Source organism: Pseudonaja textilis, chromosome 1 (assembly GCF_049901715.1).
Source record: "Pseudonaja textilis isolate UNSWEBS1 chromosome 1, rPseTex1.2, whole genome shotgun sequence".
In the NCBI taxonomy this organism is placed as follows: Eukaryota; Metazoa; Chordata; class Lepidosauria; order Squamata; family Elapidae; genus Pseudonaja; species Pseudonaja textilis.
The window spans coordinates 62,677,205-62,700,401 of NC_141990.1; the positions used below are offsets into that span (position 1 = coordinate 62,677,205).

Here is a 23,197-nt window from a genome sequence, read left to right on the forward strand (position 1 = left end):
GCGACTGCTCAAAGTTACAACGGCACTGAAAAAACTGACTCAGATCATTTTTCACACTTATGACCATTTCAGCATTCCCATGGTCATGTGATCAAAATTCAGAAGCTTGGCAACTGGCTCATATTTCAACGGTTGAAGTGTCCTGGGGTCATGTGATCACCTTTTATGACAAGCAAAGTCAACGGGGAAGCCAGATTCCACTTTACAACTGTGTGACTAACTTAACAACTCCAGTGATTCACTTAACAACGATGGCCAGAAAGGTCACAAAATGGGGCAAAGGTCATTTTAACAAATGTTTCACTTGGCAACAGAAATTTTGGGCTCTATTTTGGTCATAAGTTGAGGACTGGCTACATAGTGTGATCTCTATATTTTGTCAAAATCTGTCATTGACTTTCCCCTGGAATGCAGATGCCTCTTTTTTGCATGGCTATCCTCACCAACTCTATGTATTTTTGAGCCTAGGAAGATAAAATCTTCAGTTTTCCTTTGAGTTAAAGGAAAAGGTTCCCCTCGAACATATGTGCTAGTCGTTTCTGGCTCTAGAGGGAGGTGCTTATCTCTGTTACAAAGCCAAAGAGTCAACGCTGTCTGAAGATGTCTCCGTGGTCATGTGGCTGGCATGACTAAGCGCATAGAACGCTATTTACCTTCCCACCAAAGTGGTCCCTATTTTTCTACGTGCATTTTTACATTCTTTCAAACTGCTAGGTTGGCAGAAGCTGCGACAAGTAACAGGATCTCACTCAGTTACGCGGTGCTAGGAATTCGAACTGTCAACCTTTCTGATTGACAAGCTCAGTGTCTTAGTTACTGAGCCACAAGTCCCTTGAGTGTTACTCAGATCATTTGAGATACAGACCTGCAAAGGTTGTAAATTCAAATATTGATCACAAAATGACTAGTTTGGCCGTAACTGTGAAGGGTCACTAAACGATGCTGCCATTAAATGAGGACTAGCTGTATAGATAAATTATCTTATACGAATGTCTTTGTTTTCCACTACACTATGAGCAAATTTGTGGTGATAGTTATGGAATCTAAACCAGATAGAAAATGACTTCGTGCAAATAAGTTTTGCTTAGAGATGAATCACTTAATACAATTTCATTTCCAAGGGCCACCCAGATTTGTGGGAGCTGAACTTGAAGTTCAAGAACAACAAAACACTCAGAGGTACAGAGCAGCTGTAAAACCAACAAAGCGGAGGTCCCTCTTGAGTATCTGTGTTTAACAGCAACAAAGGAGAGGGAGAAAATTCAAATTAGAAACTTCAAGCCTTAGGAATGTTGGGTTCACTGAAATACCTCCAAAGGTGGCTGTTGGAAGATGAAAACCCTTAATTATAAGCCATTAGAGTTGTAGATAACACTTCATTACACTTCTTTAGAAGGAAATTGGAAAGGGAAAAGGAAAAGTATAGTATAAAAGTAGTGTCTTCTCTCCTTTCTCCTACTTTGTTTTTGTACTGCAATTGGAAGAAGAATGAACCAGTAATCCCTTCTGCACTATTAACACTGAACATAATCTCTTGTTTTGATGCAGAAATTGGTGCTGGCTTGGGTGGTTCTTAAGGCATAATTACATAAGCTTAATTCTTTTTTGTTTTCCTTTTTAGGATCAAGAAGCTGAGAAAGTTTTAGAAACTTTACTTCCATCCTTGAAGCTTTGACGATGACACGAACACCATTTGGGTTCTATGAAAAAAGGCAGAAGACTCAAGTCCCTATTCTGGAAGAAACATTCTGATGAATTCAGAGGGATTTCAGTCCATTTTGGAGTTAGGATTTGAGGGGATGGGGAGGAATTTTAATTTTTAATTATGGTGGTTCAATGACAAATGAGCGGACTGACTTTTCTAAGCCTACAATTTTTGTACAAGTTACTTCAGGGCCTGCAATAATAAGAGACTTACGTGCAATGTTATCATTTCAACAGGACAGTCTTACATTCTGTCCATGCAACCCCATTACGGTGGGTTTTCTGAGGCCATGTGAACCATTTTATGGGGCTGCTGTTTTGTGTGAAAAAACTGCAGAAAAAAAGTGAAACCATCTGTCCTTTTCGTCTGGCAGTACCCTTCTCTAAGGTGAAGAAAAAGCAATTCACTCGGGATATGGCTTTATTTTTGCAACATTAGCAGAAGAACAGTGCTTACCGCATTCCTTTTATTTTCATAACATTTATCTCCAACAAGCAGGTTGCAATTCAGGATTCTTAATGGTACCAATGAATTTAACCCAGGGAAATCAACCATCTTTTCTTTTTTCTCATTTTTTTTAATGCATAGAGACAATGAATTTAGCATTTAAAATACCAATTTTAACTTGTTGGGACTCTCCAAATGTGAAATCCACTGCTGGCAATGGATATATTTGTAGTTACTGAACGATGGGCATAATTTTGCTGAGAAGGATTAGCTAGTTGGTTTTATGCCTGAATGCAGATGTATGTAACTGAGTTTTTCTGCTGAAGAGACATGGAAGATGTTATATTATGTGTTTTTTTTCTCTTGAAAAATATCAATTTTGTGGGAAAAGTATACTTTGTGGATATAACTTGGTCTTTGAATCTTAAGTTGAAAAAAAAATAAAGACATGGTGAATTTGTCATATGTTGACATTTCTGGGCACCCAAATATTTTGGCATTTCCTTCATCTGGCTAATATTTCTCCTTGGAGATTATCTCTCTGCCTCTGGGTTCTGACTAGCACACATTTCAAAGTACAGGCTGTCAATATTATTTGAGCCCCCTGAAGCAGAAAACAGCTGACTCTCCTCCATCTTTTTTGCCAAACCAACTGCCATTCACATCCAAGCTCAAAACGGCAAGCCAAAATGTAACCTTAAACTTGTGAGACAGGCGTAAGTGATTTTACTCCATGATGTTGTGGCCAAATAGACAGACAGACCATTCAACTGTGAAATGGAAGAGTCCATGGCCAAGGAGAAAAAAAATTCCCAGGAAAATCTAATTCCTGAATATCACTTGTGTAAAGTTTTAAACATTACCTATTTACTTCGTTGGAAGTCTGTTAGAATGTGTTGTTCCCACATCCTTGCTGCCCTACACTGAGATCATCCACATAGAAATAAAGTTTAAGACAGAATTAAAATACATTTGTAAAACATCCTAATACATATGAGTGAGGTCCGTGATACAGCTTATATCAAATTATAATGCAACCACTAAAATTATAGTAAATGTGATAACATCGAAAGTTACATAACAAAGTGATCTAAAATTTAATTGAATTATAGTTGCATAGAATGCATTGGAAAATTGGTCCATCAAGTTCTGTGTGATCTTCTGTGATGCTGCAGAAAGCCTGGCTACATATGCTATAACAAAAGATATGAACATAGATCTGGGCATAGACTGAACCTGAGTGACCAGCATGTTCTATTAATCAGAGGTAGTATGAATCTAGTTCAGTTGTCTCTATAAAAAGACCAACAAAGAATAATATGTTTTGTAGTTTTTACCTCTCCAAAATCACAATGGTACTTTCAGACAATGGTACTTTTTAGTATTTACGATCCAGTACTGCAGAGGGAAGAGGTTGCATGACATCGGGCAAGAGAGAAAGCTTTCTGACAGCTAAGTGGTTGTTAGATTGATAAGTCAACAGCACTTTAGAAAAAAAATCAGAACTCCATTAAGGACATGGTATTACGTAATGATGTTAATGTGATTCATTCTGGCTTCAGGGTAAGAGGAAAGCATGGCAAAATGGCCATCTGGATTATCCCACTATGTTCTAATGTCTACCTGTGCTAAAAAATATTCCCAGAGATGGCAAAGTTAGGGTGTTGCTGCTGAATTATTGGTCCTAACACGTTTTATATAAATTTAGAATGTTTTCAAATGCAAAATCCAAGAGACAGGGCTCTAAGGAGTATGGGTTCCAATCTCTTAATTCATTTTCATCATCAGAGGCCAGCTCCTGACATCAGATGTTCTTAAATTGGATAGAAGATAAAGCAGCATGGTAGAGGTTGGTCAAAGTGTGACCTGAAGACCCAAGCTTTGCCTCAGTTCTCCTCCATGACTTAACTCCATTTGTTGTAGTAATCTATATCTGTGTCATAGCAATGTTTCCACCTTGCTAGATTAAATATTGAGGAACTTCATTTCAGTCCAATTTTCTCTTTGTAGTAAAGTCCAGCTCTTCTTTCTCCATGTCTCCAACAAGAAGAGGGTGGGGAAGAGAGAGAAAGAGACAGAACGATCTCCCTGTGGAAGACCTGAATATTCAGAAACTTATAAACATTGAGTATAATTAGCTGCGTGTAGAAAAAAGAGACAATAAAAGGAACTGAAGCTTATAACTTGCAATATTTACACTTGATGCAAAGCAGGCTGCATTAATCCTGAATTTTGTGCTTTTAATGAACCCTTGGCAAAGACATGACACAAAAGCAATCTGCCGTGTCAGTTATACAAACACATATATTAATGCAACAATTCTCAGCTTGGCAAGATGCACTCAGAAACTACCATTAGAGTGTGGATGATTATTTAATTTTACAGGGATAGAATTTTTTTTTATTTTTGCCAGTCTCTGGGCAATTTATAAAGTTAGATAATCAAAAACTAGAATTCTAAGATCAAAATATGCAGTAGATTGTGTTGCCATTACACAAGAACAATATAAGCACCTTCACTCTTCATTCACCCTACATCTGTAACTGATGCACATATATTTTGCATTGAGATATTAAGACCATTGCTATTAAAAATTTACAGTCCTTTAGCTGGCTACAACCCCAAGTATTTGTCCTTCAACTGGGAAATAGTAGTAGTAGTAGTTGTGGAAGACATGGTTTAGCTATAGGGTCAAACTCATATAGTGTCGAGTGTACCCTATCTTTCTATGGAGCTAAGAATTTGTCTCAAATTCTTTTCAGTGGAGAGGGGCGCAGATATCACTCTGCCCATCTATAACCCAGCAGAAAGCAAGAATTGGCCAAGTTACTGAATTGCTTCAAGGATATTTTCTGTAATTTTTTGATCTTCATAATAAAACCATCTGTCCTCCCAAGAGAATAATCAAAACGAACAAATGCTTGTTTTCCTCTCTGATGCTCCCTCCATGTTCCAGAATTTACTGTTGTTCCTCCCTTCTAATCTCCTGCTTGTTAATCAGTACCGCTGGAACTTACCATTCAAAAAGGATCAAAGAGAACTGAGGCCCACCCAAAAAGACTTCACTGTAATTATGTCATAGCCCAGTTCAGAAAATCAGTGGCAGAAGTGAATCCCAGGGAAGAGTTAAAGGCCTCAGCATTTGGACAGGGCGGCATTACAATGAGTGACTTATATTGTTGAGACAATTTCACATTGAAAAGGTTTCAGTCTCTTCTAGTCCTAATTCAGGGGTCTCCAACCTTGGCAACTTTAAGACTTGTGGACTTCAACTTCCAGAATTCCTCAGCTAGCAAAGCCACAAAATCCACAAGTCTTAAAGTTGCCAAGGATGGAGACTCCTGTAATCAATATGGGAGCTATGGGAGCTAATACTTCAGTTTTGGAAATTTTCAATAGTACTCCAGTGGTGGGATTCAATTTTTTTTATTACCGGTTCTGTGGGCGTAGCTTGGTGGGCATGGCAGGGGAAGGATATTGTAAAATCTCCAATCAGAGGTGGTATTTGCTGGTTCTCTGAACTACTCAAAATTTCCGCTATCGGTTCTTCAGAACTGGTCAGAACCTGCTGAATACCACCTCTGCTTCAGTCCCAGGATCAAACTTCCTTATTTCTTCCTATGTACCAGTTAATGCCTTCCCTCCCTGCACACTTAATTATACCAGCATTTGTGTTTGCAGAAAAGCCAGGCCAAGCAACACAGACGGTTTCCATTACAGCGCAAAACAGAAACATGTGAAACCTCATGAACAACTTGTCAGCTCATTTCACTCCAAGGAGGCCTGATTGATTACTTGTGTCAAGTAATTCCCGCCACTATATATTGCCAGTAGAAAAACTGGATGGATGGATGGATGGATGGATGGATGGATGGATGGATGGATGGATGGATGGAAGGATGGATGGATGGATGGAGAAAGTAAAGACTTACTGTAGGTGCTCTCCCTGTTCATTAATTGCATTAATATTATTAGTGCCTCTACTTTCCAATAGGTTTCTGAGTACAGTTCAAGGCGCTAGTTTTAACTAACAAAGCCCGCATGGGGAATGACATTTTCTCCTCTCCCCACAACAATAGCTAGAAGAAATCCACTCAGATCTTAGCTCCACTCATACAACAGAAATGGCTTCACCTATTATGCCTCATTGCCCATTCAACCACTGCTCTCCCCCACTGCCTCTTAAGTGTGACCCTTGGCCACTCAACATTTCCATTCCTGGTTTAAAATCAGGATGTGGGAAAAACAGTCTTTCTACATATGCACTTACTACTTCTGAGCTCATGCTTGGAAGGATTGCAACAATGCCAGGAATATGTTTTTTGGGGTGGGTTGAAGTGGGAGGTTGCTTCAATGGCTGCACTTAGACTTTGGAGTTCCGTTCCATGTTCTTTCCCTTCCTGAATGGCCTTTCAGAAGATTTATAATGCTTTCCTTTTTAAAAAGAACATTGGGATTGTAACTGTTTTTTGATCAAATTAATCAGGTTTCAGAATTGCATTTTAATTGCTGTTCAGTTTTGTTTTGTTTTGTTCCTGCTTGCTGCTATTTTAACGATGTTCTACAATTGTTAATCAGTTGTGAGCTGCCCCAAAAAATCTCTTCTGGGAAAAAAATGGAAGGAATTCAAATAAAGTGATGAACATATGCAGCGTGTAAAACTCAGGAAGATCTTTCTGTATGGTCACTGCTGAGTTCAAGGTTGTTAAGAAAATTGGATGGGGTTCATAGTTTAAGATAATCTTAAGCAACAGAATAGCAAATGACAGAAAAAATCCGCAGATAAAGCAGTCATGGAGCATTATTTGCTCAAACTAGGAGCAGCAACCCAGATTTAAGTCTGCTTAACTATGAGGCCATTTCTGCGTTTTTCAACCACTCGTTTAATTTAATTGAATTAATTTAATGGAAAATAAATTATGTTTTTTTCCTTTTCCAGAAGCAAGACATAAAGTGAAATGTTTATGGCGGGCCGACATTGTTTTTGTATACAAGATATAACACTTAAAAGTGTTGGAGTAAGATCTGGACCACAAAAATCCAAATGTCCACCAGATGGCAACATTTAATATAACAATTAGAGTTAATATATTTAAATGTATAATATTTAAATATACTAATTTATCTAATAGTACCCATCTAGAGGTCATCAGGTTTTTGCAGCCCAGCTCTACAAAATTGATTTTAAAAAAGAGGTTTTCAAAACAAATATTTGGTTTGCCTCTGGTCAAAAGATAAATTCCTCAAGAATCCCAAATTTTCAGCATACCCACACATTTCCCCTACCTTTGGCTCAAAGATATCTCCCTAACCAGTAAGAATACATCTTCACGCTACAGCCTTTCTCTCATCTCTAACACAAACATAGCTGAGACCAGCTGATCCAGAATAGAAGTAGTGTTTTCCATCTCCTGAAACAACACATGCTTAGCTGCATGTTTCTTTGTTGTGGTAATGGTGACCATGGTAATGATCCAGATGGGACTGGGATCTGATCACCTCCTATTGGCTGTTTTTCATTTTTGCAATCGTTCCCCACTTCTCTGGTCATTGCTGACTTCCCTCTGCAGCCATTTTTGTTCATGGTGATGACTTATATTACACAAGGAGTGTGGGAAGAGCAGCAAGATAATTAGAGAGAGAAAAATGCTCTATTTATTAGATGTGGAGGAACAAAGATCCTTAAGGACAGGTTGTCCTGGTTCTACACAGATCTGACAGGCAGGTCACTTTAGAGAAGGCCTGATCTTCCATTTTCTCCATCTCATATAAAGCTACTATTCCAATGAAAGGAGATAGTCCAGAACCACTATGAAGTACTGTACAGACATCCTGGTTTACTAATTGTGCTAGTAATCCTGATATAGTGATAGCATTTACAGGTAGATTAAGATCATGCAAGTAGTAGACTAGGGGCTTCTGTTCCATTTCCTGTTGATAACACAGCATCCACTTTCCTAGAGAAAGGGATAGATTAGGAATTTTTGTGCAGAACTTTAAAGGTGGGTATTTCACTGACGTTCTTTCCACTATGATGATGCTCTATCAGTCATTGGATCTTAATTTATCTCTGCAGTAAATTATTCAGACAATATTATTTGTTTACCACATTAAAGAGGAGGAGTAAAGACTGGCTACATAGTCTGAACAAATCATGCCATCTTATTTTTGTGTTACCTCATAACACTGATGACAACACTGTGACCAGGTTGCTTTTCAGAATTTTCCTTCATTGTTTCATTGGCTTCTTTCATGCAAGGTTGCTTATTTTGTGTGCGTGTGCGCACACGCATGCATGTGTGCCTTCACATTATGGTTGACGCCCAGCAAACACCTGGACAAGTTCCTGCAGTTTTCTTAGGAAGACTTTGAAAATGCTTTGCCATTGTCTTCTTCCTAGGGCTGAGATAAGTGGTATCCATCCTAATGCTTTAACACCATACTGGTTGTAGCACCTTTACACTTAGCTCTTCCCATTTTTCATCTTTTTCAGTATAACAATACTGACTCAGTATCTGTTGTATGCTTGTTTCTCCCTCAGGAGACTGAATTAGTCGCTCTGTAGACAACTAGCTTCAAGTATTCTTGTCTCACACTTCAAAAATATGACTTGGAAACAATGTACAGGATGCTAAGTGGGGATACCCAAGAGAAATAACGCATTGAACGGAAAATGGTGGTGGATGGGTCCATATTTCCTATTCTTGCATCCCTTGAAAAGTTTACCAAGAAGGTACAATTTTTGGACTATGGATTCAGAAGTCTGTTTCTCACTTCTGCCAGAAGCTGAAGAAGCCAATGCAGAGCCACATTGGAACAAGCAACAACATGAGCCAAGACTTCATAATGAGGCTGTTCAACTTGACTGAATCTCAGCAACCGGAAGGAAGCCCGGCTTTAGAGAAATCTCTCAAACAAACCTTCCTTTCCACTTGAGATGTTATCTTGGAAAAGATACTAATCTTCAATTATACTGTTTTGGTCGAACTAAAACTAATCAACCATCCAAAGTCAGAGGCCTGATCTAATCCAAAATCTACAACTAAGGGGAAAATCTACTGTACATCAAAAATTAAAGATATGCTTCTATAAGTCCAGAAACTAAAACTTACTGAAGTTTTTGAGAATTAAATATATTTGCAGAGCTCACATCATTCATCAATACCTGATTTCTGCTTTGGCTCTTCCACATTGGCAATTTTAATTTTGCATAATATTCTAAAAGCATTAGGTTTCATTAAGAATTCAAAGCAAGAAAAATTGTGGGAACATAAAATAGGTTTATTCAAGGAAACACTCTCAGGAATTTTGAATTCCCAAAAGTAAAACTTGTTGGTACTGAAGAAACAAAACCAGCTCTGGTTTTCCCATGCAAATGCTTGCCTAGTCATTATTTAACTAATTAATTTCCCTTTTCCCCACCCCTGGGTGATCACATTGTCCAATTATGAGGCATCCATTTGTTATGGGAACAGTCCTTCTCTTTCTCCAACATCTGCAGTGGTGACCTTGATGGTTTCCGGGTTCTCACGATCTCTCCATACACTCTCGGCATTCCATTTCCCCCTTCCTTCCCCACAGTTCAAAGGCAAGGTGAAAATCATTATGGTTTGAAAGAAGCAAAGTGGTTCAATCTTGACAGCCTGCTTCTTCAACCCCAATAATGTGATAATCATAATCGATAGACTTAAGACAAAAACTAAGGTGACAAGAGATGAACTAAAGAGCTAGAACTGATATGAAATACCTTGATCAAAAGAATTAACGAGCATCTTACTTGCCTATCCATTTCCTAAGGCCATTAAATGTATATATTTTTGTAACGAAAGTATATACATTGAGCTCAACAGGTTTGTATGTTTGCTTCTGTAGGAATTAAATTCAATCAACATTTTTCCTATTAACTGTCTATCAACTGTGGTCATAGCCAGAAACTATCACTTCAGGAATCTTCCCGGTTGTGATGCCGATTTACGAGGCAAGGGACGGGGCCTAGGATGATTCTGCAGGAAGAATTGCTCATGTTTCTTTCTGATGCGAAGCCAGCTTGCCCTACTGTGCTGCACCTCGGGAAGCATGTGAGCTACAACAGAGCTGGTAAATTGGCAACCACACTACTATTCTGCAATGGCATTGTGGTCTCCTGGTTATGTACCAATGCACTAATAATAACTTCAGGAAACAGATGAGACTGAACATATATTTGCAAGTTATACACAAGTGGAAATAAACAATTCAGGTTTCTTTATTAAAAGTATACTGAATAACAATATAGAAATTTATTTTCTGTAGAGGACGGTACTTATGTTCCTTGTTACAAATAATTATGGATAGCAGACATATAATACAATAATAAAGATTAGGAAGACTTCTCTAGGTATTTCAACAATAACTTACCCAAAACACATCATCCCAAAACACATCTACCCATAGACCATCTACTGATTATGAGAGTTACAGACACCCATTCTCTTTATACACGATCATATTGCAACAATATGCTTGATCAAGTCAGATTAAGTCATATATATAATTAACATGGTACATACACAAGAAGAATCATTTTCTTTCAAGGTGAATACAGCATAAACAAAGAAAGCATCAAGAATCTCCCACTGAGATTATCACTAGCAAATTAGAAGAAAGAAGAAACGCCAACACTCAGGTACATCTAAAAATTCAAGGTTAGTATAAACTATTATCAGGAAGTAATATAAAATAAAATTAGAATTTTACTTTTTATTGGATAAACTGTAAATGAACGTGTATTATAATAAAATCTATATAAAATTAGAAGTCTAATCTCATTGTAATCCCAGTAAAATATAAAAGGCAAATTATTCCACAGGACATTAGGATATATTCAAAATATTTTTCCGCCAAAAAGCATTAGGCATTAAACCCTGGGCCTAACCCTGCCCTAAATGTAATCCCAGGGTTACCTACCACAAAGGTAATTCAAAGCTTTTGTTAATTCTTAAACCCAAATCAAACAGAACCCAAAAAAATCTTTCCCTGCTAAGCTTCAAAGTACAAAAGATTATGATTTTTTAGATGAACAGGAGTTAGAAAATAAGGAACAAACTGTACTTAATGAGAAAAGGGCCAAGGCACCCAGCTAAGATGGAGGGATTTAAGCTAGGTTAATAACCAAAAATGAAACAAAGTCACAGAACCATATCAAATTGACCAGCCACAGGGTCATCCGGATGCTGAAAATGTGTTGACTCTTAAAGAGAGGACAACGTTCAGGCAAGCAAGCAAACACAGAAACTAGATTATGCGTTTTCTAAAGCCAGAAATTTCCAACACTAGCATGCAATGATTAAGCACAGAATATAACTAATGCTGGCTCTCCTGCTTCACTTTATAAGAACAAATGTATGTAGAAGTAAGAGAAGTACTTAAATTTCCCACTTTTGAAGGTGAGACAAAACATGTATGTTCTGTTGTGAAAAATAACACAGCTTTTAGAGGAGGGACAGGCAAATTTTGTGGGTGGATGTACATCTTTGGAATGTTAAGAGTATGTTCTGCACACTCTTATAAAACAAGAACATTAAAAATATACCAATGGAAAGATGTTCCCAGCCATTTCCTGTAATACCCCAGCGTGCATTTTAATCACCCTCAGATTTTCTTTGAAGTTTTTTTCTGGGCAGGTGGGCACATATCCAAATAAAGCATTGGATTACAGCCCCACACATTTTTTATAAAATAATTCTTATAGTATATTTTAAGCCAGAATTATTTTTCAGAAGACTGGCATTTTCTTATGTGCTGTGCCAGCTGCCCATTCATTCTTTTTAAAATAAAACAAATTAGGGGAAAAAAAGTCAGGTGGTACAAACCATAAAAACCTGATGGACACTAAGAGTGACTCCATGCTGCCTTCCTCTAGCCACAATAATAAAGTTCAAAACAATCCAAAGTGATACACATTTTAAAATTTCATTAAGTGCAAAGTAATTGGAATAGAGAAACAATAGTAATAGTTTGGGTAATTAATCAGCTGTCTTTAAAAAATACTCTCCAGATTTATTGGCTTTCAAATGAAGTGTCCATTACGAATGAAGGCAAACGTAACAACATAGGTCCCAGCATAATGTTGCAAGATTCAATCTGGGCTGATCACCAGGACAAGAGATTTAGTTTTCTGAGATTTCAAGACCTGTGTTGGTGCCCTTCCTCAGGGAACTTCTCTCTAACAGAACGTGACACATTACTGTAACACATTCTGGTGAGAGAGAAGTTCCCCTGAGGAGTCTTGAAATCTCGGAAAACTAAACTTCTTGTTGTGGTGACCAACCCAGATTGGAACTGATCATTATGCATATTGGATCAAGTCCAATAGGATTTAAACATTTTAAAAGATATGTATGTAACTGAATTCTGTTGGCATATATACCTGCTGTTTTATCAGTCTGATATATTTTAAAGGTTTTGGGGAAGTTGAATAAACAAAATTACAGCCATTTGTTAAAAGAAAGTCAGTGAGTGTGATGTTGAAATATTACATTCTGTAATATATATGCATATTCATAAACGTACACATCATGCAGTTACAAACCATCTTTACATAACTAAAAATATTACCCCATGTTCAATCCTATGTTGACCTGAGATTAATAAATTTATAATCATACAGGGTTTCACAGACGCTGGCCAAGTTCTGTAAGAACAAATTTAATTTGTTGTAGATTATGAAATAATTGATATCATCTTTCTAAATTTGTTTGTAAACTCTATGCTTTCTCTCTCAAAGTTAATTATGAAATTAAGAATTCTTAAGTATAGGAATGCATGAGTTTATTGCTGTTTTGAATTTTAGAAATAGAATGCACAGGCAAATGCATTGGTCTATACAGCTGCAGGATTACATAATATAGCTTTCTAGAATACAGCTTGCTTTTCAGGGATTGAACTAATATCCCGGTATGATTAAAGGCCATGCTGACAGAGTATTATGGAAATTGAATCTAACACCTACGCAGGGTTATCGGAATGGGAAAGGCCAATATAATGCACTGTAAATAATAAACCCATTGTTTCATTTTCCAATGTATACAGCTGGATGATTTTTGAAACTTCAATTTTTAGCAGATTTGAAGCAGGTTTGAGTGCTCTATATGGGACATCTAAAAACAGAAGCAAGGCACTACATTATTATTCGCTGTGGGTGTTTTGCTCAAAACCAAATTTGATACTTGTCAGATTGCCCTGATAAGACTTGATAAGATCTTGAACCTGTAAGGTAATCCAGAACATTGTTTGGCAATATTGCATGAGAATCTTTACTTGGGACAGGCAACTTGTGGCACTTCATGTTCTTCTTGCATCTATTACTATTGGCCACTTGGGGCTGCTGAAAAATATACTTCAGCACAAGTCATCAGGTTATGTAGATATGGATAAAACTGTATGGAATATGACAACTGTGGTAAATCAGAAGCATGATGTGTTCAGCCCTCATTTTCCTAACACGGGTGGTATTGTCTCAAATAGTAGTTTACACATACATAGAACACTCACTTTGGAAAATCTGAGGTCAAGTTGTCCAACCTAGACAACTTCCAAACTTCCATGTTCCGTTCTCAGGTTGTCTTAGGAGAGGAGATAGTTTGTGGTAGTTTGGCTTAGATGACCTGGAAAATAATGACTTTGTGACAAATTCACATGGGGTCAATGGAGGACAGTCAACTCAAAGGGATCTGGGCATCCCAATCTTCCATCGCTCAAACTGTATACAAGATACAGAACGACTGTAAGCTGTTACTTTTTTTTAAACTAAGAACCTTTTTAAATGAAAGATCACAACTTTGAACTTTGCCTCTTTACTGATTTCATCAGTAAAATTCACAGAGCTTTCAACTTTCCATTCAATTAATTTAAAACACAAACAATCCATTCCCCCTCCCCTATTATTTCTAGGTATATTTTGATCAAGGACAGCTTGTTCTATTTCTGAAAAGAAATGAATTTCTTAAGAAAGCACTTAACTAAAGAAACCCAGATAAATTAACTGATTTATAAATGCTGACTGAACTACAAATAATATCTGGTTATGTGGAATACCTTGAAAATATGTATGAGAAGGATAAAAATAATTTGTATTACTAAATGCATCATCTCTTATCAATAAATTATGCACATGGAGTGCAATGCACCCATTTAGTTAAATTTAGCATTTCTGAATTTGTTTTTACAGTTACCGTATGAGCAACAAAAACAAAAAATCCTATTTGAATTTCAACATTTGTTGAGCACTAGGAATACAACTACAAGCCTATGACAATATATTAGCTAGAGCTGCTTTAGCAGATGTCAATGCTGAAAGTGAGTGTAGGTTCTTTAAAAAAAACAGAATTGAAATTTAAGGTTTCAGATGGGTATCTTCTAGGAGTAATATGCATTGCTCTTACCATTTGAAACCAATATATTGAGAATTCTGAGAGCCCTAACAACTGGAAGACACTCAACTACAGAAGTTGACTCCCTACATTTTTTTTAATTTGTCCCCTAACACAGTGGATCTGACAATTCAACTGTTGGTTGAAAAGTTAGCTAACCAGCCATCTGACACTTAGCACTTGTGTGCATTATCTTGACAGTAGGTACTATTTTGTAATCTATTGATTAAACTATTTGTCTTCAGCATTAACATGTCATTTTCTGGACAGAATGTTGTTAGAGAAATATACCCCTCCCTGAAAAAGACAAAGAAAATACAGAAGGAGAACTGTGTAATGAAGGAATTGGGTGGGTGGCTAGTAAAAAGATAAGTGAACGAAGTATAGGAACACCACAGTGTAATTAGGGAAGCAAACTAATGATTAAATTCACACTATGGAAAATGGTTGGCAAGATTTGCTGAGGTAAGTAAAACATCACTTTGCAAAATACACCATGCTTACTCATACATTGTCTTACTTCGTTTCTCCCTAGCATCTCTCTAAAATACATTGTATATCTAAGTGCTTCATTTAAAAAAAAAAGAGGGGAGAAATATAATCCTTACATAGCATTACAGACAACATTAAAACCTAAGCATTCATGTATTAAACAAGCAATGTTCAGTTGCATTTTCTGCCTGAAGTCCCTGGACAGCATTATCCAGCAAATCCATGCTATCTCGAAGTGTGACACTGAGTGTAAATGGCTTTGGTTTAACAGTCAAGCCATAAGTGAAATCCATTTTAGAATCTTCCTTTGGATTAGCACTGAAATTGCACTGGTGGACCAAGACGGCAGTAAAGAGAAAGAGTTGCACTTTGGATAACTCCTCTCCAATGCACCTTCGTTTGCCCACTGAAAAAATCAGCACACTGCTAGCAAGGTCTTTGTTCAGGAATCCATTCTCATCCAGGAATCTTGCTGGATTGAAAACTTCTGGGGCAGGCCATTTCACTGGATCGTGGTTCACTGACCACTGATTAATGAAGACCACTGTGTCTTTGGGTATGTGGTAGCCCATCAAGATGGTATCGGCTGTGGTGAAATGAGGAATGGTAACTGGCACAAAGCTACTGAAACGCATAGATTCATATAGGAAAGCCATGACAGAAGGCAAATGGGGCTGATCCTCAGCACAGGGCAGGCGGTTCCGGCCAACGACTTTGTCTATTTCTTCTTGAAGTTTAGTTTGTACCTCAGGATACCTGGTGAAAAACAACAGCAGCAGTTTTAAAACACTTTCCTCAACACTCTGAAAGCAGATATCACCTAGGCAAACCTATGCTACTATGAATACATGAATAGCAGGTGAGGGGGCACAATTGGCAGGAAAGGGGAAGATGTATATGAATCTCTTGTGACTATGTGTTTTCTCTTGCAAATGCAGTTCTGATGTACAATAATTGGGCCTTGCCATTTTGGAGATAGTTGTGAAGCTTTTTTTGTTTACTTTGTAAATAAAAAATCTTGCTAATGAGATTCACACATATGTTCTCTTTCTTTCATGTTCATTTTCCCAAATGAGTAAAAAAGTAATATCATTCTCCAATAGTTTTATAGATGCACAAACATTATGTTGAAAATCATGAAAATCAACACAAGGAACTGACCAACCACTTTTTTCCCAACAATTTTACACAGTTCTAAAAGAAAATGTATTTCAATAGGCAAGTTAAAGAAAAGATAGTCAAACATCTATTCTTTATTCTTTAAAAAAATGCCAAATATAATATTTTGATTGAATTTGACTAAAACATAACAAAGCAGGAAAACTCCTGATTTTCCTACTGAAAGTTTATTTTTTAGATTTTTATCTGGCTTTTATTACTTTATGACAAGTATGGTGTCAAACACACCTAATATTCCTTTCATCTCCTATTTCCTCACAGTAAAAACCCTGTGAGGTGAATTGGACTAAAAGTGACTGGCCCAAAGTCACCCAGCCAGCTTTCTCTTCTCACTGACAAAATTTCTTCTGTCAACTGCACCTCTTGGATCCACAAATATACTATGCTGATATATTATGGCATCCTAAACTCTTGGGGAAAATTTGATGCATATGAAAGCCAACACCAGGTAAAGAACTGGAAGTTGTGACTCCACATTGTTGGGAACAGATAATAATAACTACTAGAAATCCACTCTTGAACAAAACTGGGGGAAAATGAAAATTACTTAATTAAGGTCTATCATTATGAGTATTTTTAATAGAATCAGTTGTGAAGATTTTGACAGTTTTGAGGATTATTATTTCTAAGTTTCTGTTTTTCTGTTATGATCTTGATTCCTTTTTTATACTGTCATGTATCCATATGGAGGGGCAGTATATAAATACAAAGTATATATTAAAAGATGCAACAGAGATTTCCTATGTTTTCTACTCAGAACATTACAATTGTCAATTGGTTTTTCTTAACTTAACCAAAGATCCAAGAAAGAGCTATTATTTCTTCTAAAAAAACGATCTTAGAGAATACAAGTTTCATTGGAGATTCATATTAATGAAGAGCAAACCATAGAAAACCAATTCTTTCTCTCAAATTGATAACTGAAATTTCAAACAGTAATTATCAATAACATTTCATAACCCTTTTCTTTCCATAATCTGGTGGAAGAGAGAAAGAGAGAGAGAGATGAAAACAAACAACATTCATTAAAAATAATTGCCACCTGAACAGATGAAATATTTATAATCCAAGATTATATCAGCCTGCAAAAGTGTTAACTAATATTAGATTGCTTAATTTCCTTAAAATACTGAAATATTCTCTGGCACAGGGAAAGATATAAAAAGCTTGTTTAAATTATGAATCTTGGCCAGTTTGGTATAGTGGCTAAGGTACCAGGCTAAAAAGGAGAAGACTGAGAGTTCCAGTCCAGCTTTAGGCATGAAAGTTGAGTGACCTTCGGCCAATCCCTCTGTCTCAGGCCACTCCACCCCACAGGGCTGTTATTGTGGGGAAAATAGGAGGAGGAAGATGTATTGGATATGCTTGCCACCTTGAGTTGTTTGTAAAAATAATAAAGACAGGGTACAAATAAATCAATAAAACTAGTTTTTTGCTTTGACAAATGAGTTTTGTTCTTCCTGAGATAAAATTTTACTGGGGGTGGGGGATAGGAAGGAGGCAGTATTTGTTTCCTTTGTCCCCCTTTCCACATTTGCTCCAAATGATTCCGAAACCCCCATCAGAACAGGTGGCATGGGAATAAATGGAGAAAAATTCCCATTTTTTACTTAGCACCAATGCAGATTAGATATCAGACACCATCATGCAAATTTGTGTAATATCATCCTCCCTCTTTTTTTAAAAAAAATTACATACTCTTCAAGGCTGCAAAAACTTTTATAATGTCAGTTTTCTTACTCCAAACATTTCCAAAATATCACTAAATATTCAGCAACTTTTTGTTCCCACCAACATTCATAGTTTAGCTCAAACGTAGACTTCATAGAGGAGGTATATTTAATGCACGTTTATAAGACACAGTAGGGTCCCAAGGGATGCGGGGATAAATTATACCCTAATGCATTCAAACAGGATAAAAAATCCTCCTTCAATTTTTAATGTTTGGCTGCTTTCATAGATTTTAGACTTTCCAGATCAGTTGTGTCCCTTGGACCATTCCCCCCACCCCCGCCCCTAATCTTTCTTATACTGTCCCAAAGATTCTTTTGCAAGAGGCAATTTGTCTTTCTGGTTTTTCTTGGAAGATGTTTCACTTCTCATCCAAGAAGCTTCTTCAGCTCTGACTGGATGGTGGGGAATGGAGGATGGTGGAGACATTTTCCAAGAAAAACCAGTAAGTCCAGGTGCCTCTTGAAGAAACACCTTTGGGACATGACCATGAGTCAGGGGTCTCCAACCATGACCTGGGTCAGGGGTCTCCAACCTTAGCCATTTTAAGACTTGTGGACTTCAACTCCCAGAATTCCTCAGCCACCTTTGCTGGCTGAGGAATTCTGCAAGTTGAAGTCCACAAGTCTTAAAGTGGCTAAGGTTGGAGACCCCTGACCTGGGTGACTGAGAACCTCCATAGACTTTCTTATACTGGTACCAAACATGTGTAACCTCGCGCGCCTGCCGCGCACAACAGCTCCTCCAGTCATCCTTTCCCGCCAATCAGCTCACCTGATGAGGAAGATCAAGAGCCACTGCAGGGCTGTAGAGAGAGTATCCTGGCTGGCGCCGAAGATGTCAGTGACGGTAGCCGGCACATGCTCCAGAGGCAAGCCAGGATGCGTTTGCTGCAGGCGGATGAAGGCGTCCATCAGATCGCGTAGAGGGTCTCCCGGCCGGAGGCTGTTCCGATGCCAGAGAAACTTCTGGCGGACGAAGCTGTAAAACTCGTGATTGAGGGCGCGGAAAGCGCGGAAAGTCGAGCGCACGGGGTTGGGAAAGCGCTGCAGCCAGGGTAGCGCGTCAACCACGCTCCCGGCGCCCACGGTGCGCCCGAACTGCTCGTTTCGACCCACCAGCCGCCGGAACTCGACGTCAGTGTGGCTGTAGCGGCGGCCGAAACAAAGCGCGCTCATGACGTTCGCCACGGCCACCACCAGGCTCCGAGACGGATCTACGAAGGCGCCGCCGGCGCAAGCGCTCACCAGGAGACGCACCACAGCGCGCGCCTCAGCCAGCAAGGGCTGCTCCAGGAGGCGGCGCGCCGAGAAAGCGCGCAAGGTCGAGTGCGCCAAACGCCTCTGCAGTTTCCACAGCTCGGAGTAGCCTCCGAAGGCCAAGCTGCGTCCGCCGGATACCAGCTGAAAAGAAGGGAAAGGAGGCCTTCCCGCGAAGGCGGCCCCTTGGCGGATGAGGGCCTCGCGAATGGCGCGCTCGCCGCTCAGCACTACCACTGGCCATCTGCCGAGCCGCAGCTGGAAAACGCTGCCGTAGGTAGCCGCCAGGCGCCCGAAAGCTAGGTGAGGGGCGCGGCCCAGTTGAGCGGCGTTGCCCAGAAGGGGCCACGGGAAAGGGCCCGGCGGTTCCAGCCTCCTCCGTCGCCACCACTCGAAGACCAGAAACTTCACCGCCTGGAAGGCGAGCAGCAGCAGGAGGAGCAGGAGCAGCAAGTCTTGCATTGGCGGCACGCCGGCCCGGAGCGCTTCTTCCAGACCGCGAGGGCGCGCGCTGCGGAGAAAAGAGGCCGCCTTAGGAGCGCTTCTGTGGGTCAAAACTTAGATATCTGTGTTGCACCAGACTCCGGTGCTAGTTTTCAGTGCCAGCTTGCAAATGCGCATATTTTGAGGTACAGGATAGGGGTTGCGACATTATTGCGTCCCCTTAAAAATCATTGACTCCATTTTGTACACTTAGATCTATCTGTATTTCCCCTCCTGTGGGAAGATATTCAGACCTTCAGTCTCTCCTCTGAAGCTTAGAGTAAGAAGTCCACAAACAGAATATAATTAGAGACTGATAATAAACTTGACAGGTGTTGGCTTTCAATTATGTGTTGCATGTTTCCAAAATCTATAATCTCACTATTGCATTTTTCTCATGGGTTGCATTACTAGTTCTATTAACTTAGAAATAAAGAGGGGAAATGGTAACAAAAAGGTCAAGGTGAGTGCAATATTTATCAAAAGGGGGGTGAGGCTCCAATTGCACAGTAATAGCTGCCATCTTAACTTTTTTTTTGATCATCACCTCTACCCATGCTACAGAAAGGGTCTGTGAAATTTGTGAATTTCTGTTTGGCTCTAGGAAGCAACTTTTATTTCAGGTGCACAAAATGAAGTGGTTTGATGTGGATTTGTTCCCTGAGTTTGCATAATACAAATAAAACTATGTTACCTGAACTGAGTGCATAACATAGTAAGCTACAAACCAGCCAATAATGTTTTAGTTTCATAAATAAGATGTATCAACCACAAAAAGTCATTTCACTGAACTTCTGGGGAATTCTACTAAATTTGAATCTCGTTATTAAAACTCTTCTAACTTGCTAATTTCAAAATAAATCCATCTCATTAAATAATAGATGATAGCAAACTACTTCCCTTCTCCCTGAAAATTAATGCCACTGGTTTGAGCTACCAGTAATCTGAGCTGCTGTATATGCAAAGTGTTTTACAGGTGTTGTTTATTGTCATGACTGAGCGTCTTAGGGTAAAGTGTAACGTTTCCAAGACCACCCACAAATGGGGATTTGGCTGTGAATCTAAACAGCATTGTATCCACATTGCTTGTTGGCTCTTCATTTTCTTAACACAAAGATTGGGATGGATAGAAAGTCAAGATAATCCTTAGGTAAGCCTGGGGCTACATGTCTGAACTGCAAAAATGCTACAAGACTTAGCAGCAGAGAGATTCAGAAAATGCTGAGTACTGCAATCTAGTGGTTTTCCAGATTTTTGCAGGCCAAAACACCTTTTTTCCCTAAGTATATGAGATGTAACTGAAGAACAGGGAAAACTACAGCACTATGGCCACACATTTCTGAATTCTTGCTTGTAATAAAATGTTTATGGTTTGCCTGCGTTCTTAACTAGCTCATGCAATTAACTTGAGTAAAATATCCTAATATATGCAATCTAATGTAACCCATAGTTGAAGGCAAAAACTAGTTTCAATAGGCTTTGGTCCTAAGTGACTCCACAAATATTGGAGGTGGGGGTGGGGGGAGCCCACTGACTTCAATAGAACTTTTCCCCATATAACTGGTGAAATGCATCCTTTTATCTTGATACTAACCAATGAAGTTAATTGTTACATTCAAACTGAAGTGAATAATTGTAACTTGGCAATAACTCTTCAGCTGGATTTCCTCTCATCAGATACATTGAACAAGGAATCCAGCAATCCATTAATAACAACAGAAGATGCTATAGTTGTAACAGGATTGCTACAATTTATTCGGAAATCTAATCAATAGTTGATGATGCACATTTGTACATAAAAGTGGGGAATTCAGGAACTTGGCAATATTTGGTGATGCATTCATCCACAAATTAGCCAACTGTATTTTGGGTGTGTAGTTGTGTAGCTATAGAAAATGGGTTAACTTGGGGGGGGACATGATAGTACAGACAATTATGGGCAAGCCACTGTGAGAACAGAGTAAAGCCAGGTATTAGTTTCCAAGTTAAAGATGTGGAATATCTCAATATTTTGGCCATCCTAAAGTCAACATTTTTAGAAGCTGCTGACTGCAAATGACATGGAATATTGGGACCTAAATTCCAATTCAGAAAAATAGGGTTTTTAAGTTATAACTCAAAGAGACACTTGAAGACATCAGGCAGTGTAAGGTTTCTGAGGAATACATGTTAGCAGTTTGAATTGCTATGGAGAAAAGGATTTGAAAGTTCCACAAGACACAAGACTTTTCCTTCAATGGTATTATTCCATAATGAAAGAAGACACCTGTATTTTGGGAAATTGTAAAAGTATACTCTACCAAGCTTTTTGTTTGATAGTTTAATGACTTGTTCTAATGTCTATTTCAACAAGTTACTTTTGCTTTATTGTACCCTTCTGGTTTTTATTCCGCTTCGTAAGACGCCTTGAGCATTGGAATAATCAGAAAGTAAATAAACAAACCGCCTAGTTCATTTGATGTGCGTGGGTAGATAATCTCATCATCGCCACGGCTTCATTACAGGCTGACGTTAACCACAAAAGAACCATCCCGTCCTAAAAACGCAAAGGGATGGAGCTCTTTTCCGTCTCAGGACTAACCTGTCAATTAACGCTTCTCCCAGATCTTTCTGAGTCATAATGCCTCCGTCCACGATTGAGCTGTGCGCGCAAGGGGTTGCGGTTCGCGGTCTTGAGAAGGAGGAGAGCAGCTTCAGACCGCCGTCCGGGACGGGGGCTGCCGGCGATCTACGCTGCTGCTGTTGCTACTGCCGCCGCCGCTGCCGCTGCTGCCGCCGCCGCCTGTTAGAGACTGCGATCGGGCAAGGAGCCGGCTGGCGTACTCTGAGTTACACCGGCCGCTCAAGTTTAGCTCGGCGCCCGGCAAAACCTTTTGCGCTGCAGCTGCCGAGAAAAGTGGGGCGGAGAGAAAGAGAGAAGTGAGTGTGTGTGTGTGTGTGTGTGTGTGTGAGTGAGAGAGAGAGAGAGAGAGAGAGGGAGAGAGAGAGAAAGAGAAAGAGAGAGAGAGAGAAAAGCTCTTTTTGGTGCGTTTAAAGCGGCCACGCTCCGTCTCGCGTCGCGTCCCGAGTGACCAAGGCGAGCGATCCCTAAAGCGTCCGGCCGGTAAACGCTTGAGATGGCGGCAGGGAAAAGCGCCCTCCTCCTCTTCTTATTATCCCTGGGGGTTGAAAAAAGTTTCTAGCCTTCGAGTGTCACCTCCCCGTTGCGTGCAGAGTTGCATTGCGTGATCTGTTGATGGAAAGCCTCTGGCCATCCCCTCCCCTCCCTCCCCTTCCCCGCATTAGATGCTCGCACACGCGAGATCCGAAGGGGTGGGGGTGGGGGCTGGAAAAGCAGTCCAAGGAATTGCAGAGAGGGACGGGCTGGAGGCAAGCCCTCCGCCCGGAGACCAAGCGAGTTTTGACCCTTCCCGGAGCTGATTTCAAGTGCTGCCATTCTCTCTCCCTCCCCCCCCCCAAGTCTGGCTAAAAAAGGGGTGGTCGGTTTCTAT

The 23,197-nt window shown here is 39.4% G+C and overlaps 2 protein-coding genes across 6 annotated transcripts in view; one reads left to right on the forward strand and one right to left on the reverse strand.

The window, feature by feature from the left end:
* RMDN2 (regulator of microtubule dynamics 2) overlaps nucleotides 1–2,613 on the forward strand; it is a 30,512-nt gene extending 27,899 nt beyond the window's left edge. For all 5 annotated transcript variants that reach the window (XM_087936009.1, XM_087936014.1, XM_087936034.1 and 2 more), the window contains one exon: nucleotides 1,622–2,613. In XM_087936009.1, the coding sequence (XP_087792135.1) occupies nucleotides 1,622–1,675 (54 nt within the window). In that variant the 3' untranslated portion in view covers nucleotides 1,676–2,613. The remainder of the gene's footprint in view (nucleotides 1–1,621) is intronic.
* Nucleotides 2,614–10,373: 7,760 nt separating this feature from the next.
* On the reverse strand, nucleotides 10,374–22,900 carry CYP1B1 (cytochrome P450 family 1 subfamily B member 1). The gene is made up of 3 exons (XM_026695505.2): nucleotides 22,288–22,900; nucleotides 18,739–19,734; nucleotides 10,374–15,810 (listed from the first exon to the last, which is right to left on the reverse strand). The coding sequence occupies exons 1-3, from the start codon at nucleotides 22,323–22,325 to the stop codon at nucleotides 15,204–15,206; spliced, it is 1,641 nt and encodes a 546-aa protein (XP_026551290.2). The 5' UTR covers nucleotides 22,326–22,900; the 3' UTR covers nucleotides 10,374–15,203.
* Nucleotides 22,901–23,197: the final 297 nt, after the last annotated feature.